The sequence below is a fragment of the Squalius cephalus genome (assembly GCF_949319135.1).
Source record: "Squalius cephalus genome assembly, chromosome: 15".
Classification (NCBI taxonomy): Eukaryota; Metazoa; Chordata; class Actinopteri; order Cypriniformes; family Leuciscidae; genus Squalius; species Squalius cephalus.
The window spans coordinates 31,143,007-31,159,307 of NC_137136.1; the positions used below are offsets into that span (position 1 = coordinate 31,143,007).

At 39.4% G+C, this 16,301-nt stretch overlaps 1 protein-coding gene across 5 annotated transcripts in view; it reads left to right on the top strand.

Moving 5' to 3' along the window:
* The first annotated feature begins 2,313 nt into the window (after positions 1-2,313).
* The window catches only part of arnt (aryl hydrocarbon receptor nuclear translocator), a 30,886-nt gene continuing 16,898 nt past the window's right edge, over positions 2,314-16,301 (top strand). For all 5 annotated transcript variants that reach the window (XM_079894193.1, XM_079894195.1, XM_079894194.1 and 2 more), the window contains exons 1-7: positions 2,314-2,834; positions 9,550-9,622; positions 10,226-10,264; positions 10,379-10,426; positions 13,381-13,594; positions 15,315-15,528; positions 15,611-15,713. In XM_079894193.1, coding sequence (XP_079750319.1) covers positions 2,816-2,834; positions 9,550-9,622; positions 10,226-10,264; positions 10,379-10,426; positions 13,381-13,594; positions 15,315-15,528; positions 15,611-15,713 — 710 coding nt within the window. In that variant the 5' untranslated portion in view covers positions 2,314-2,815. The remainder of the gene's footprint in view (positions 2,835-9,549; positions 9,623-10,225; positions 10,265-10,378; positions 10,427-13,380; positions 13,595-15,314; positions 15,529-15,610; positions 15,714-16,301) is intronic.

Genomic DNA, 16,301 nt, shown 5'->3' on the forward strand with positions numbered 1-16,301 from the left:
TCCAACTAAAATTCAGCTAATTCAAATTCTAATACATTTTTATTGCAATAACATTGCAATTAAAGTGATAGTTCACCCAAAACGGAAAATTCGTTCATCAAATTCTGGTGAACACAAAAGAAGATATTTTGAAACCAAACAGGTGATGGACCTCTTTGCTTTCCATAGTATTTTACTATGGAAGTCAATGGCTGTCAACTATACCAACATTATTCAAATTGTCTTCTTTTGTGTTCAGCAGAAGAAAGGAATTAATTCAGGTTTGAAACAACTTGAGGGTGAGTAAATGATGGCAGATTTTTCATTACTTGGGTGAACTATCCCTTTAAGTGCTCAAAAACATGACATGGTTCACAGTTTCTGTAGTAAGCTACTCTTTTTCTAAGTATGCTAAAGTGTCATTATTTGTCACAACGGTCATAATTCGCGAAATCTGTCGTATTTAGCGTTGTAGGACATTTTAAATGTCAAGTGAACCACTGAAAACTGTCAAAGTGAACTTGAAGAGCCTCTGAATCGGAATGCAGCCCAAGAACTGCACGCGAGGAAATGTTCAATGAATGGAGGAAATGCCACTCGAGAGTCTCTTCCGTGGGGAGTCACGTGGCATCCAGAGGCTACTGTGATTGGTTACATTGTTTTATAAGTACTGTCCACTGATCTATATAGAATGACATTATATAGATCAGTGGTACTGTCACACTTACTTTGAAGTCAGCGTTGAAATCCGAGTGATAATATTTGCTTTCTTAATGCACGTTCCTGTTTTATTTCGCATGATTCGTCAGTGCACGTTAATCAAATAATCAAATAATCAAATAATAATAATAATAAAAATAATCTTGATCTGTTATCAAAATATAAAAAATTCGAATTATTTAACCCCTCTATAATTATTTAACCCCTTCCCTCCAACGAACTGTCATAAGTCTGATTTTCATTCAGGGTACATCTATATCATAACGTGTTTACAATATACATTTATAAGAAAACAAATAGCACATATAATGACTCCAATAACAAAATTCAAATCTCCACATGCATCAGTCTTAAACATAAAATAGCCTACTATAGGTCATGTTGAATGTTATTGTATTTTTTTATATTTGGGATATTTTGTTTATGTTTTACTACTACTACTAGTTACTCTGTAATTTCATTTTTATTTTAGCGTACCTCATTTGATATTTTATTGAAATGATTGTTTTACAAACAATATTGGTAGAGCAATAAAGTGTCAGTAATAAAAAATAAAAAATAACAACATTCAATTAAATAAAATATAATAAGATACTTTGAACAAGAAATGTAACCCTAGTATGGATGCCCATTTCTGACACATAAGAAAAAAAAGATGATGTAGGTCAGGGTTCACCAATCTCGGTCCTGGAGGGCCGCTGTCCTGCAGAGTTTAGCTCCAACCAGCTCCAACACACCTGTTTGAAAGTTTCTAGTATGCCTAGTGCAGGTGTCACCAACCCTGCTCCTGGAGGGCTACAGTCCTGCAGATTTCAGCTCCAACCCCAATCAAACACACCTGGACCAGCTAATCAAGCTGTTCAGGGTTGCTTGATAATTACAGGCAGGTGTGTTGGAACAGGGTTGGACCTAAAGTCTGCAGGACAGTAGCCCTCCAGGAGCAGGGTTGGTGACACCTGGCCTAGTGAGACCTTGATTAGCTGGTTCAGGTGTGTTTAATTGGGGTTGGAGCTAAACTCTGCAGGACAGCGGCCCTCCAGGACCGAGATTGGTGAACCCTGATGTAGGTCATAATCATGACATAAAAAGTCGCAATTTTGACTTGAAATCCATTATTATGACTTTGTATGTCAAAAATTGGGCTTTTAATGATCGAGATTATCATATATTTTGTTGGTGAAGTGGGCGCGAAACGCCGCGCGCTGGTGACGCCTCCTGGTCAGAACAGTGTACATGCAACAAAAACTCAGGTCAAACAAGCATCAAAAACCCTTTTACAAACACATTGCAGATGTTTTATTGAAAGTAAAATCTATCAAATGCAATTATCTAATCATATAATTAGATTAAATATCAAGTGTCTGTGTAATATGTGTTCTTTCATCTATTTTCATGGCTTGTTTTGTTTGTTCCATGGATGGCTCAGCTAAACAAGCCATTAACTACTATTATTCTTTTTAATTTTACTAATGTCTAATTATAACGTGTGCAAATACAAGTGTATCAAACTGACCAGAGATTGAAATTACGAAACAGTTATGACGCAACGAAGCCGCGTTTACTGAAATCACGTGACTTTGGCAGTTTGATATCTACACGGTCCGAGCCACTGATTAGAAATAAAAGACTCAGAGAGGTTTCGAAGTTTCATTAAGCAGTTTTTCGAAATTCGCCCATTATCACTACCTCAACGCTCGTGTGTTTCAGTCTATTTCTTTTAGTCTATGGTTTTCAGCAAAGGCTGCTTTGGACGCAGAGTGGCGCGTCTAGCTCGCGCAGAGTCTCTAGTTTCCTCTTCTGACGCGTTTCTGCTGCTTACTGGAAGATTACAGGCGCCATCTTGGATCAAGGGAGGTTTTTAAACTGGAAAAAGTCAAAGAGCAGAAAAGAAAAACAACTATTATACGTCTGCAAACCCGTCCGTTCGGGCCTGCCGTGAGGATGACACTCGGTTTAAATTCATGACATCGGTTTTAAAGTACTTTTAAAAGTCTCGAACGGAAGTAAAACCGCACTGGAAAAAGAAACAAACATTGGACAGGGAGATTTTTCTCTGCAGCTGGGAAAGTTGTTTTGTATTTGTTCGCTCGCAAGAGAACACATTTACTTCTAAGATATGACATCAGCTAATCCAGGTAATGTATAAAACACATTTTTACACGATTATGCTGTTAAATGTCTGAGTTATGACCATTACAAGCATTATAAAGCAGTTGGGCTGATTAGCTCGAGCAGCTGTTAGCTCGACTGTTGTGATGTAACGTTAGCTAATAACACAAGCTCATGCAGTAAACACTGGAATAACATGTGCCGTTCGGGTGATTTGCTGTTAGAAAAGTAGCAAAGAGCAACAAAATTCAGTAGCAAAGAGCAACACGATCGGTGACAGTTTGTTCTGACACTTGTAGCAGTGTGTGTGTGTGTGTGTGTGTGTGTGTTTATGTATGTGTGCTCGCGCTTCAGCTGTCATTCACACACAGGCCCAAAACAACATTCCCATGCTCATAATGGACTGAAGTACAGGGAGATTTGTGTTGATCTTGATTCAGGTCAGCTTTACTTATTCAGAGATGTATTGATTTGTTCTACACAACAGCATCAGAGTGTTTAAAAAAAAAAATGTGGGACGGTTAATTATGTTTTTGATAATTTAGTTATTACTAATTACTAGAACGTTCAAAAGAACATCATTTATTAATAGATAAATGGAAATCTTTTGTAAAAGCATAAATCTTGTGATAAATTTAATTCATCCTGAATAAAATAATTTATTTAAAAAATCTTACTGATCTTTAATTGATCTGTCCTGCAGGTGCAAGGGTTGGACAATGAAACTAATGCCTTGTTTCGACCTAGCGGTACTGTACGGTACGGTACAGTTCAGTACGCAATTTTTAGCCGTTTTCATTGTCAGAAGTTGTGAATGGTACCATACCACTTTTTTGGGACCCTTCCTTTGGGGTATCTGGCACGGTTGTCCGGTACTAAAGGGTGGAGCTAGACTCACTGCAGAACTGTGATTGGTTGACAGAGAATCGTCACTTGCGCGGGCTACAAGGGGATTGACAACACAAAAGGTGCCATTTTTTAACACAGTTAACACAATACCCTTTCTTCTTGTGACAAACAGCCACATGCCGAGAAGCAAGAACAAGATCTGCTGTATGTTCTCCGTTGTTATACTGTGTTGCTTTCTTCTTCGTGCGAGAATGACATCGATTGCTACTTTCCGCCATACACCACGCCTATAAGGGTACTGTTGGCGTTGGAAACACGAGCCGGATCAGAGTTTACCATCCCAAATCGTATAGGGGTGCTCCGATCAGGATTTTTGGGGCTGATTGCTGGAAGCTGTATCACTCGATACCGATTATAGTCAATTTGAAGCCTTCTATTTATCATGTAGCATTATTTATTAAACTATATTTAACAACAATGTACATTAAGTATTACAATTAAGAGAAAACAATGTAGCATGAATTGACAACTGTGTATTTATTTGCAAGCAACATGTCCAACATATTAACTTAGCAGCCTGTGCTTGGTTACTGGGAACAGCTTAGGGCTTGACAAATACAACAAACTAACAGCTTCCACATCTGTATCTATCTATAACTTTAACTCACTTCTCAGGGCAGGCCTAACAAGCCAGGCCCATTGCAAGTTCACATCTCTTGGGATGTCAAGAAGAAATGCAGTTGACACTAACAGAACCACAGCTGGCTTTTGCATCATGAGTCAATTATACATTCTGGAGTAGTTGCTTTTTTCTGGGATGCTCAGTCAGATTTTGTGGGCATTTAGACATGGGACATGTCACTTGTGAAACTAGTTGATGTTATGTTGTCCTTCATAAGGCTGTGGACACATACACTGTTTGGTATAACTGCGGCAGGCACACATCAGGGGAATATTTACGCCCTGGCTGAGTGTAACGTGAATCTAAATAGGACACGAGTCGCCAGAACCCCTCGTCTTCCACAATAGACAGCGGCTGGTGATCTGGGCAAATGACTTCCATTAGTTTTGTCTGATATTTCTCTATGCTTCTTACTGTCTTTGAAACAAGTGAGTGGCGCTTGAGTTGCTGAACTGTCTTGCCCTCTCTTATCGCTAGCTAACTTTGAAAACTGCTCATATTCCTTTACGTGACTAACCTTCAAATGTCTGATGAGGTTGACTTTGTGGTGTTAAAATGTTTTGTGTGCTTTCCGCCTCGTGGGATTTGCTTGGTACACACATTGCAGATTGCTAATGTATTGTCTTTTTCACACACCTTATAGAATTGCCAGACCGGTGAAGCCATTTTAGCAGCGCAAGCTTTGCGTCATCTGATCGGCTCTTCTGGATCGGCCTTTATAGAGACCGCCGATCAAACATCCTAAAGCGATTATCGGCCGATTGTGATCGGCGACCGATCAATCAGAGCACCCTCAGTACTCTACTGTACTGTACTGAACCGCTCGGTGGAAACGAGGCATAAGGGTGTTCACACTTGGCATGTTTGGTTTGATTAAAACGAACCCTGGTGCGATTGCTCTGTTTGGGTGTTTTCACCCCTGAGCGCTAGTTTCGGAACCTGGTGCCTTTTGGTACATTTGGTACACATTTTGGTACGCTTTGAAAGGTTTCCTTGTGAAAGCGAACCGAATCAAGAAAAAAATGCAATAACGCTCACATTCAAACCCTGGTGTCACCAAACAAGCGGACCAAGACCCCTGAAAAGATGGATCTCCCAAACCATCACTGATCCACCCTGCGCTTCACTCTGGGCAGCAACAGTCTGTGTGTTGAGCCACACTGTGACTCCCATGGGTGTGGGGAAAACAATGAAGATGGACTGATCAAGTCAAGTCACATTTATTTATATAGCGCTTTTCACAATACAGATTGTCTCAAAGTAGCTTTACAGAGATAACAGGAAAATAATGCAAAAAAGTTTGTTTCCAGAACAAAATAGTGTCAGTGAGTTCAGTGATGTTGCGTTTTTGTTTTAAAAAAGTTATTAATTTAGTTCATTTATATATACAGACCCTTTCCAAAAAATTAGAATATCATGGAAAAGTTTATTTATTTCCATAATTCCATTCAAAATGTTAAACTTCCATAGATTATAGATTCAGGGCCCACAACTTAAAGGGGGGGTGAAATGCTCATTTTCACTCAATCTCCTGTTAATCTTGAGTACCTATAGAGTAATATTGCATCCTTCATATCTCCAAAAAGTCTTTTGTTTTATTAAATTTTTAACAGAAAGATAGGCTGTACCGAGTCTTTCCGGAAAAAACCGAGCGGCTGGAGGCGGGCCGTGTGGGAAGCTTAGCTGTGCTAACGCGCCAAGCTAGTGACAACACACAGAGACATTTGTTCAACAAACAGTTTTACTCACCGTCCGGTTCCAACGCACGACCGCGAACCTTTATCATTGTGACTGCTCGATCCTTAAGCATTAGACGATCTGCAAATCCGTCGATCTGGGCTTTGAAAACAATCATCGTCGAAATGCAGGGAACAACAGTCTTTACACACAACTCCGTTTATGCTCTGAAAAAACAAACTCCATCCACGGGTTCCTTAACGCTGGGTTCTTTGGGAATCTGTGCAGGGTTGTCTTGCCCTGGCAACCAAAAACACACTTCTTTGGTGACATTGACTTCCCAAAAGCCGGGCAGGGCGCTTTGATGGCGAACTGCTTTCACTCTCTTGCTCTGGTCTACGAGTGCGCGCGCGGCCGCGATCTTACCGGAGAAGTGCCCTTAGGACCCATATAAGGAAATTCCGCCCTATCTTACGTAAGACAGAGCCATACTCGAAAAAAACTTTCCGAAACTTGTGACAAACCGGAAGGAGTATTTTTGGAACAAAAATACTCCTTCAAACGTACAACTTAGTTTTTGAAACTTTGTCCATGTTTAGCATGGGAATCCAACTCTTTACCAGTGTAAAAAACTCAGTATGCATGAAATAGCATTTCACCCCCCCTTTAAACGATTTCAATTATTTAGTTGTTTATTTGCACATAATTTGGCCTTCCAGCTCATAAAACCCACGAAAACAGGATTTCAAAAAATTAGAATATTACATGAAATCACATAGTAATTACACAGTGATACCATGGTCATTGAACCAGGTTTTGGTTCTTTTGGCAGTGTGGGCAGGTGCAAATCCTGCTGGAAAATGAAGTCAGCATCTCCATAAAGCTTGTCTGCTGAAGGAAGCATGAAGTGCTCTGGAAATGTCCTGGTAGACGGCTGCGTTGAGTGGACAGCACAGTGGACCAACACCAGCCGATGACATGGCTCCCCAAACCAACACAGACTGTGGAAACTTCACACTGGACTTCAAGCATCTTGGATTGTGTGCCTCCATTCTTCCTCCAGACTCTGGGACCTTGGTTTCCAAATGAGATGCAAAATTTGCTCTCATCAGAGAAGAGGACTTTGGTCCACTGTGCTTTATTAAATCCAGAGTCAACGCAGCCGTCTACCAGGACATTTCCAGAGCACTTCATGCTTCCTTCAGCAGACAAGCTTTATGGAGATGCTGACTTCATTTTCCAGCAGGATTTGCACCTGCCCACACTGGCAAAATAACCAAAACCTGGTTCAATGACCATGTTATCACTGTGTAATTACTGTGTGATTTCATGTAATATTCAAATTTTTTGAAATCCTGATTTCGTGGGTTTAATGAGCTGGAAGCCCAAATTATGTACAAATAAACAACTAAATACTTGAAATCGTTTAAGTTGTGGGCCCTGAATCTATAATCTATGGAAGTTTAACGTTTTGAATGGAATTATGGAAATAAATCAACTTTTCCATGATATTCTAATTTTTTGGAAAGAGTCTGTATATATATATATATATATATATATATATATATATATATATATATATATATATATATATATATAGCCGCACTGAAGTAAACCGTGATGTCATCGTCCAGCTCATTTCAGTTCTTGTGTAATAGTGTCAATGCAGGCAGATCAATATTATTGTTGATAATTAGCCTAAATTAAATATTAAATTTAATGTCCCCAACTGAGCAATCCAAGCCAATGGCAACAAAGGTGGAAAAAGGCGACAGAATGGAGAAAAAAAACCTTGTGAGAAACCAGGCTCAGTCAGTGGCCAGTCCTCCTCTGGCCAATGAACGAACAGTGTATGATTATGATTCACAATAGATCAGAGAACAAAACATGTTTCACATCCACAGCACAAGATTTAAACTGTCAGCACCATTGAAACCGACATTTGGCATTGGCACGAGTGACCAAATGTTTGGCTTTAGCTAATTTAGCTATTCATCTGCTAATTCAACCTTCACACTCTGCTCTTACTGATGGAATGTAAATTCAGTGAAGATTGGTCACCAGACCGCGTAGATACAGATGTGAAACCTCCCAAAAAAATGTATGTATAGATATACAGTGTTTTTTTTTTCTTGGAAATACATCTGAAAAATAGGGTCATCTTATATTTAGGGTGTAGACTTTAACATGTCAATAATACATCTGCAACAATAGGGAGCGCCAAATGAGTGTAAAACGAGTGTTTCCGCCCAGGACTGATAAACGCAGCGGAGTCATTAAACAACTCTCATTGAGCAGCCAAGAAATGTTAATGTTAGAAGATGACGAGCCCAAAAATGCTAACAGTCGAAGAAAAGCTTACCGTGGTCCTAAAAGCGGTCGCTTCGGGAGGTTGATGGGCTGTTGTGTTGGTACGTGGCCAAAGAAAGAAATGAGGGGCTGGCCATAACCAGACCCATTATCCAATCGAAGGCACTGGATAACGCCAGAGAGCTGAACATACCCACCAGCGAGGCCCATCATTTATTGTTTTGGCTGCGCGCTTGCCTGTTAGTTTCTTAGAAGCAGCAAGCCTTGAACAAGCCTTGCTCAGGGCTTTCCCTCCGACTTCAGGGAGAAACTGCTGTCTTTTCAGCACTAGCCTATGTGATTGGCCTAAGGAAAAAGCATTCATATCCCTTGGAGCAGATAGGTAATGTGGATCAAACACCTGCGTTACTTGACATGCCAACATCTGTCACTACATAAAAAAGATGAGAAATCAGTCATTGTCAAATCTACTGGAAATGAGAACTACAGGTTATTTTTTTATGGTATGCCATAAAGTGTTTATTTTTAAATATGATTGTTGGTATATTTTACCAGTATTTACCATTCCTTCAATATAAAAATGTAATATGAAAAATATGCAATGTGAACATTACTTTCAAATAAAATCATTTTATTTAAAAAACAGACAAGATTTGGCCCTCAAAAAGGCTTTTTCCAAAAGGTAACATCTTGAAAAAGGGGGGTCGTCTTATAATCAGGGTCATTTAAATTCTTGACAATACAGGTGTCTTCGACTTGGTGTTGTGCAGACTGATCGGTCTCAATGACATCAAAGTACCGCGAAAAAGTAATTCAAAAGCTTTTTTGAAAGATTGAAAGATTTGAAAGTCTGCTCTCTAATCGCTCTCACACTACTTTAATGTCATCGGTCTGTGCAGCACCGCTTCAAGTCCAACACACCTTATGAATATGTACCTACTGTGCGTTAGGCCTAATATATAAAACCATATAGGCCGATTCCACAAAAACATCATGGGACACCAAATTACCCTGTTTTTTTTTTTTTTTTTTTTAATGCCTGGTAGATTTAAAAACTGACACTAATTAACTAGCCTGGCCACTATGTCAGTGTAATTTTTCTACATATTGAGGATCTGGAGATGAAGGCACATACACAACTTTATTTTATCTTTACCCTATTTATATACAGTATATATATAATGGATAGTTATCAGTCCTGCTCTGTGTGTGCTGTATTTTAGATATGGCTGAGGTCTCTTCACTGGCCATGGCCACACCAGCTGTGTCGAAGGCCAACAACAAGCGACAAGCCAGGTAAGTCTGACCGTAAGCCGTCTCTTTAAAAGATATAAAAGTACTAATCATTATTAAATTAGTGCTTAAATATTTCTGCTCATGTTCAGTTGATCTCCACTGTCAAAAGGATCATTCTGTTGCCATTTTCAGATTTCTTTCTTTGGAGCTCAGAAGTTAATAACGTGAAAACAAGCTTTTTTACATACAGTGGAATTTAATGCTTTATGCTTTTTGTCGCTTTTGGAGCATGACCGTGTACAGACACTTTGTAATTCCTTTGATTGATTGAGAGAACCTTGAACATTTCTCTTAACATGTTCTTTAAGGGCTCCACTGTGGAAAGAATGTCATAGGGGTTTGGATGATTACTGCCCCTTAATATGCTTCATATGTGAACGTAACAGTGGCTTTCCAGAGGCAAATTCACAGGAATGACATTTTGGTTTTGGCCAACAACAGTGTGCTTGTTTATTCAGTGTCTGTGGTCGATGATTCAGTCGTCTGTGTGTTTTGCTCTGGCCGTTGATCTGTCTGTCGAGTAGGCGGAGAGATATGGGAATGTTTGAAAGCCTTTGCAGTTGTGCAATATTACTGACTAATGTGAATTTCCCTGTTTTCCAGCTCTGACTTTGAAGACGATGAGGGAAGTAAATTGTTCAGGTTAGTCATGATCTGTGACTCAAGGGTTCGATTTAGCTTGAACTTTGAGCTGTGTGTTTTGTGGCTGTATTTAACAATTAGTCTTTTCTTTCGTTCTGGCTTCTCTTTCTTCAGGTGTGATGACGACGGAGGTGGATCGAATGACAAGGAGAGATTTGCCAGGTATTGATTGATTGAAATCAGTGTGCATGAGAAGTACAAATATGGTAATCTGATCTTCCGGAGATTCTCAAGAATCTCTTTAGGCTAATCTCTGTTATTGCTCAAAGTTGACTGGAATTGCCTAGATATGCTGGTCAAGTTTCCAAACACTCTTCCCATCATCTATTTTTTTGGCCAATCAGATAGTCCTGTAATTTGTCTACTTTCAGACTAGTGGAAAGATAACATCCAGATGCACATTTAAAGGGGCTTTCGCACCGGAGGAGCCTTTTCATAGTTCCTAGAACTATTGGCGGAAGTACCCGTTTTTGTTTTTTTCACACCGCAGGAACTAGGAAGTATTTTAGTTCTAGGAACTCTTTTGGAGGAACTAATGTAGCTCCTACTTCAGAGTCGGGTCTAAACCAGCACTATAGGAACTACCAGTGACGTTAGTGACGCTGATTGGCTGAAAGCACTCGAAACACCAGCACCCGCCATTTCTAAAAGAGCTGTGTAAACACACAGATTATAGCCACTACCTCTACGAACATGGGAAACAGTGATAGATGGACCTCTTAACCAAATTAAGCTAAGGAGAAAATCCAATGCAACTTTGAGGGGACCAAGAGAAACATGATTATGTATTTCTGCTCAGCTAGCAACACTGGACATCAACCACACGGCATACACTAATACCTTTTCATATATTGTCTTTCTATGTATGTCTTTCTATTCTACTGACGGTGCGAATGAAACCAGGAAAAGTTCCTAAAAGTTCTCGGTTCCTAGAACTACCCGGTGCGAAAGCCCCTATTGTGTTTATTTTATTACACTTTATCCATTTGTGTCTGTAGATTTCAGTTAAAGGTGTTTTTTTTCACACTGTACATATTTAGCACTGCAATGCGGGGTTAAAATTGCAAAAGAGATGCTAACCCGGGTTTTCATAACTCCGGGTAAAAAGCAGTGCTTACTCCGCTTATGAATTACAAGTGTGGAATGCTCCTTTACCCAGGATTAAAAGCGGGGTTTAGAACAACGATAACCTTGAAATCTACAGACACAAACAGATAAAGTGTAATAGAATAAACACAAATGTGTATTTTAATGTTTTCTTTCCACTAGTCTGAAAGAAGACAAATTAAAAGTAAAATAGCCCAAAATAGCAACTGATAACCAATCATGTGGCTCATTTACATGTGCTTTGGACAGTCACAGAAACATTGTATAAACGGTAGTTTCAGCATTTCAGGGGGAAAAATGTGACAATTGGAGTGAAGAGGAGATTTTCATTTACCTTTATAGCCTGAAAAGTCCATTCAGGATAAACTTGGTTGATAGTACAGTCGGCAATATATAAAATGAGGATGCGCAATGCTAGAGCCTTTATGTAAACTGGTTGCGTGCTGCATTAGCCCAAACAATGACACTGACACCGCAAATATGCAAATAAGGATATTAACCCAGGGTTTGGGAATGCACCGCAAGAACTAGGATCTTAGTTCTAGGAATTCTGTTTGGAGGAACTAATGTAGCTCCTACTTCAGAGTCGGGTCTAAACCAGCACTTATAGGAACTACCAGTGACGTTAGTGTTCACTGATTGGCTGAAAGCACTCGAAACACCAGCACCCGCCATTTCTAAAAGGCTGTGTAAACACACAGATTATAGCCTATATGTTTACTCCAGAAACTAACTCTACGAACATGGGAAACAGTGATAGATGGACCTCTTAACCTTTACGCTAAGGAGAAAATGCAACGCAACTTTGAGGGGACCAAGAGAAACATGATTATGCATTTCTCAATTATGCATTAGTCCAAACACTGACACCGCAAATATTTAAATAAGGAAATTATAACCCAGGGTTTGGGAATGTGCAGTGTGAAACGTCATTTTATGAATACCCTGGATTAATTGTTAACCCCGGGTAAATTATGACCAGTGTGAAACGTGAAGAAAGGTTACCCAGGATTCTGTTTACACGGGGTTTAGATTGACCCAGGGTTAACTATTTCAAGTTTGAAAAGCCCTAATGAGTTTGTTCTCTAGAGTCAGAAATCTCCACTTTAGTAGAACTTACATACACCAAACTTTACGTTTTATTCCTATCTATATTCTGAGAGTTTTTACAGAGTTTGTTCATATAACATTCGTCTGATTTGTATAATACTTAATAAAAAAATGGTAAACATGTATTTTTTTCTGCCTGTTGAACGTATTTCAAAAGGTAATGTACTAATGTAATGTAAGACAAAAAGGTAATGTACTGTATGGTGTAATGTAATGTAAAGTATGGTGATATCTAATTAGTTGTAACACTATTCACATGTAGTGTCTTGCCTTAAAGCCCCGATATATTTTAAGTGAAATCAAAGAACAAATGTGTGATGTTATTTTGAACAAAATCTGGCCAAACTGAAAGTGTTTTGGAGTTTGTTTCACTGGGTTACTTTAAACAGCTCTCCAGAATGAACTTTCCACCTTTGAACAGCAACTGGTCCATGATGATTGAACTTCGACCTTCCTTTTACCCCAGATCTTTGCAGAGTATTTTGGGCTGCATACTGTTTTACTCAGTATACAGTATACACTTTGTAGTATGCAGTAAGTTGTAATCTAGTATTTAATTTTGAACGCAGCCCATGAGTCTGTCAGTGTCTTACACTTTATTTCAGGTGTTTCTTCTATTCCTCTCTTCTTTTCTCAGGCCGTTTGAAGAGGCTTTTTCTTTCAGCTTTCATGAGATCGTTCATACACATTTGTTTATCATGGAGATGCGAGTGTCGTCTCATTTGAGGAGCACATTGATGCAGTCTTTATTTGCTTATTCATCCATCTCTCTTTCTCTTTCTCCTCCTCGTTTGCTTGTTGTTGCTTTCTCTCGACCTTTCTCTGTTCCTGCTCTCTTCTCCCCACGCTTCCATGCACCGCCCATCTCTCATGCTCCTCCTCTGACCTCCTGACCCCAGGGAGAATCACAGCGAGATTGAGCGGAGGCGGAGAAATAAGATGACCGCTTACATCACAGAGCTGTCGGACATGGTGCCCACCTGCAGCGCACTGGCACGCAAACCAGACAAGCTCACCATCCTGCGCATGGCTGTGTCACACATGAAGTCTCTCAGAGGGAGCGGCAACACCAGCACCGATGGAGCCTATAAACCATCCTTTCTCACAGACCAGGTCCGATATGATCAATGTAGATTCCTCATTGTATATACAAATAAGAACCAGGTGTCGGATTCACGAAACATTTTTAAGAGCAACTGCTATTTTTCTTGAAGAGACTTTCAACCAGTATGACAAAAGGTGTTTATAAAAAAAAAAAAAGCCTTCCCTTCCTTTAAAGGGGTGGTATAATGCCTTTTTCACAAGATGTAAAATATGTCTTTGATGTCCCCAGAGTCTGTATGTGAAGTTTTAGCTCAAAATACCTCACAGATATTTTTATATAGCATGTTAAAATTGTCATTTTTTAAGGGTGAGCAAAAACGTTTTGTTTCTGTTCCTCTAAATGCAAATGAGCTGCTGCTCCCGGCACAGGGGGCGGAGCTTCAAGAGCTTGTGTCCTTTTACCTCACACAGACACACACAGAAAATGTCAAAAACGTTTAGCCTTTTATGTTCAAACCGGATTTAGACATTGATGGAGAGACTCAAGAAAAAGTGACAACATGTAGAAGCATCAGGACATTTCTGAATGGTTAGTTGATGAATTTATGCAGCTGATGTGTCTATCTTCTAGTCATTAGCATATTCTGTCATGATAATCTATAAATCGTGTCCCTGGGGGCGGGGTTTATGTAAATTTTAGGGTTTGTTATGTCACTAACCCAGGAGGAATGTGGTGTAGTTCCTTCCAGCCGTTTGTTGGAGTCCTTAAAAAGTGATTTCTTTAAAAGCAAATCTCCCTTTGCTTTGAACTTTGAGCGTTGTAACTTTGCAGATGTTTATGCTCAAACAGCAACATTACACACTAACTAAAGTTAGAAAAGTGAAATCATAATCAACCACCCCTTTAAAAGAAGTATTAACTTTTTCATTCGCTTATTTAACTGCAAAAATGCATTCTGTGTGAATGCCCTCTTAAGAATGTTCTTATCTTTTTCTTTTACTTAAGACATAAGAGAAATTCAAATTCTTGAAAAGAATCATCTTAAACATCATTGTAAATAACCTCTTAAAGCTAGGATAACCTCAAACTTGTCTTTAATTCCCTATGCAGCCCCTAATGCATGGTTGTCCACTCCTGCTCCTGGAGGGCCACTGTCTTACAGAGTTTAGCTCCAACCCCAATTAAACACACCTGAACCAGCTAATCATTGTCTCACTAAGCATACTATACTAGAAGCTTCCAGGGAGGTGTGTTGAGGCAAGCTGGAGCTAAAATCTGCAGGACAGTGGCCTTTGGACACTTCTGCCTTAAATGGACACGGTGAAGGAAAAAATATGTCAATGCTTTTGCGTTCTCTCACAAATGTTTTGCGTTCCCCGAGAACTGTACATTCACTCGCAAAAAAAACCCCAGAAAGTTTTACGAGAGAACTTGGTTTCTTGGGGGAACGCAAAAAAGTTTTGTTGGAGAATGCAAAGATTTGGGACCTTGTAAAACTTTTGTGTTCCCAGAGAAATTTTGCATTCACTCGTAAAACGTTTGCGTTCTCCCAAGAACAACCAAGGTCGCTCGCAAAACTTTTTTGTTCCCCATAGGAAGTTTTGAAATACATGTTTTCCTCCCATCTCATATTTTTTCCACCACCACGTCTCTTTAAGGTCTCTGTAAATTCCTATAGGTACGATGTTTAATGAATTTAAGGGGTTGTTTTAAATATTAAGCATTACATTTTAAATTCTCTTAAGGGTTTCTCTGCCACCAAATATTTATGTAGCTTTCTTACTGCAGGAGCTGAAGCACCTGATTTTAGAGGCAGCTGATGGTTTCCTGTTTGTTGTGTCATGTGAGACCGGACGCGTCGTTTATGTTTCGGACTCCGTCACACCGGTTCTGAACCAGTCACAAAAGGATTGGCTTGGATCATCACTGTACGACCAGCTTCATCCAGACGACACAGAGAAATTCCGAGAGCAGCTTTCCACCAGTGAGAACAACAACAGCGGTAAGAAACGGCTCGACTTCTTTCATCTTTTCTGTTGTCAGTCTTTTCCTGTTTAAATGGTCCTCCTCTTTTCTGACTTTAGGTCGAATGTTGGACATGAAAACAGGCACAGTGAAGAAAGAGGGTGGTCAGACATCTGTGAGGATGAGTATGGGTGCACGGCGCTCCTTCATCTGCAGGATGAGGTGATGCATAGGGAGAACAGACAGACCTCTTTTAACCCTATAAAAGCCTACTGTAATATATTTGATACACAAATTTCTAAGCCCTCTAAATTGTAAACACGGTCAAAATCTTGCTGAAAAACCTGTTGCACACAATCTACTACATGCCTTCTGTCATCTGATTGAAATTTTATACTTTTTAAGCAAGTAAAAGGCCCTTTTAGTATAATTGTAACATGAACACTTTCTGGAGTGAAGCAACTTTACTTGATTATACATGCATAATTTTTTTGAAGGATGTTAAAATGTGAGTATCAAATATGATCCATCAGGCTTTTGAGGAGTTTATTTGTTCATCTCTCAATCATCACTGCATTGCATTGCATTATATGTTTTAAAACTAAGCATTCAAAAATCATCTCACTTGGACATATTATTGGGCGATATAGAGTGACGACTGATATTGGTATCTGCTATAATGATTTACAGTTAAAGCTATCAGAATTTCATCTTACTTTTTAGTCCTATAAATATCAGCATCTGGAAGAAATTGCATATTTTCCTAAGTTTGGGCCTCTGAATAAAATTGAAATGTTTTTTTTCTCCTGA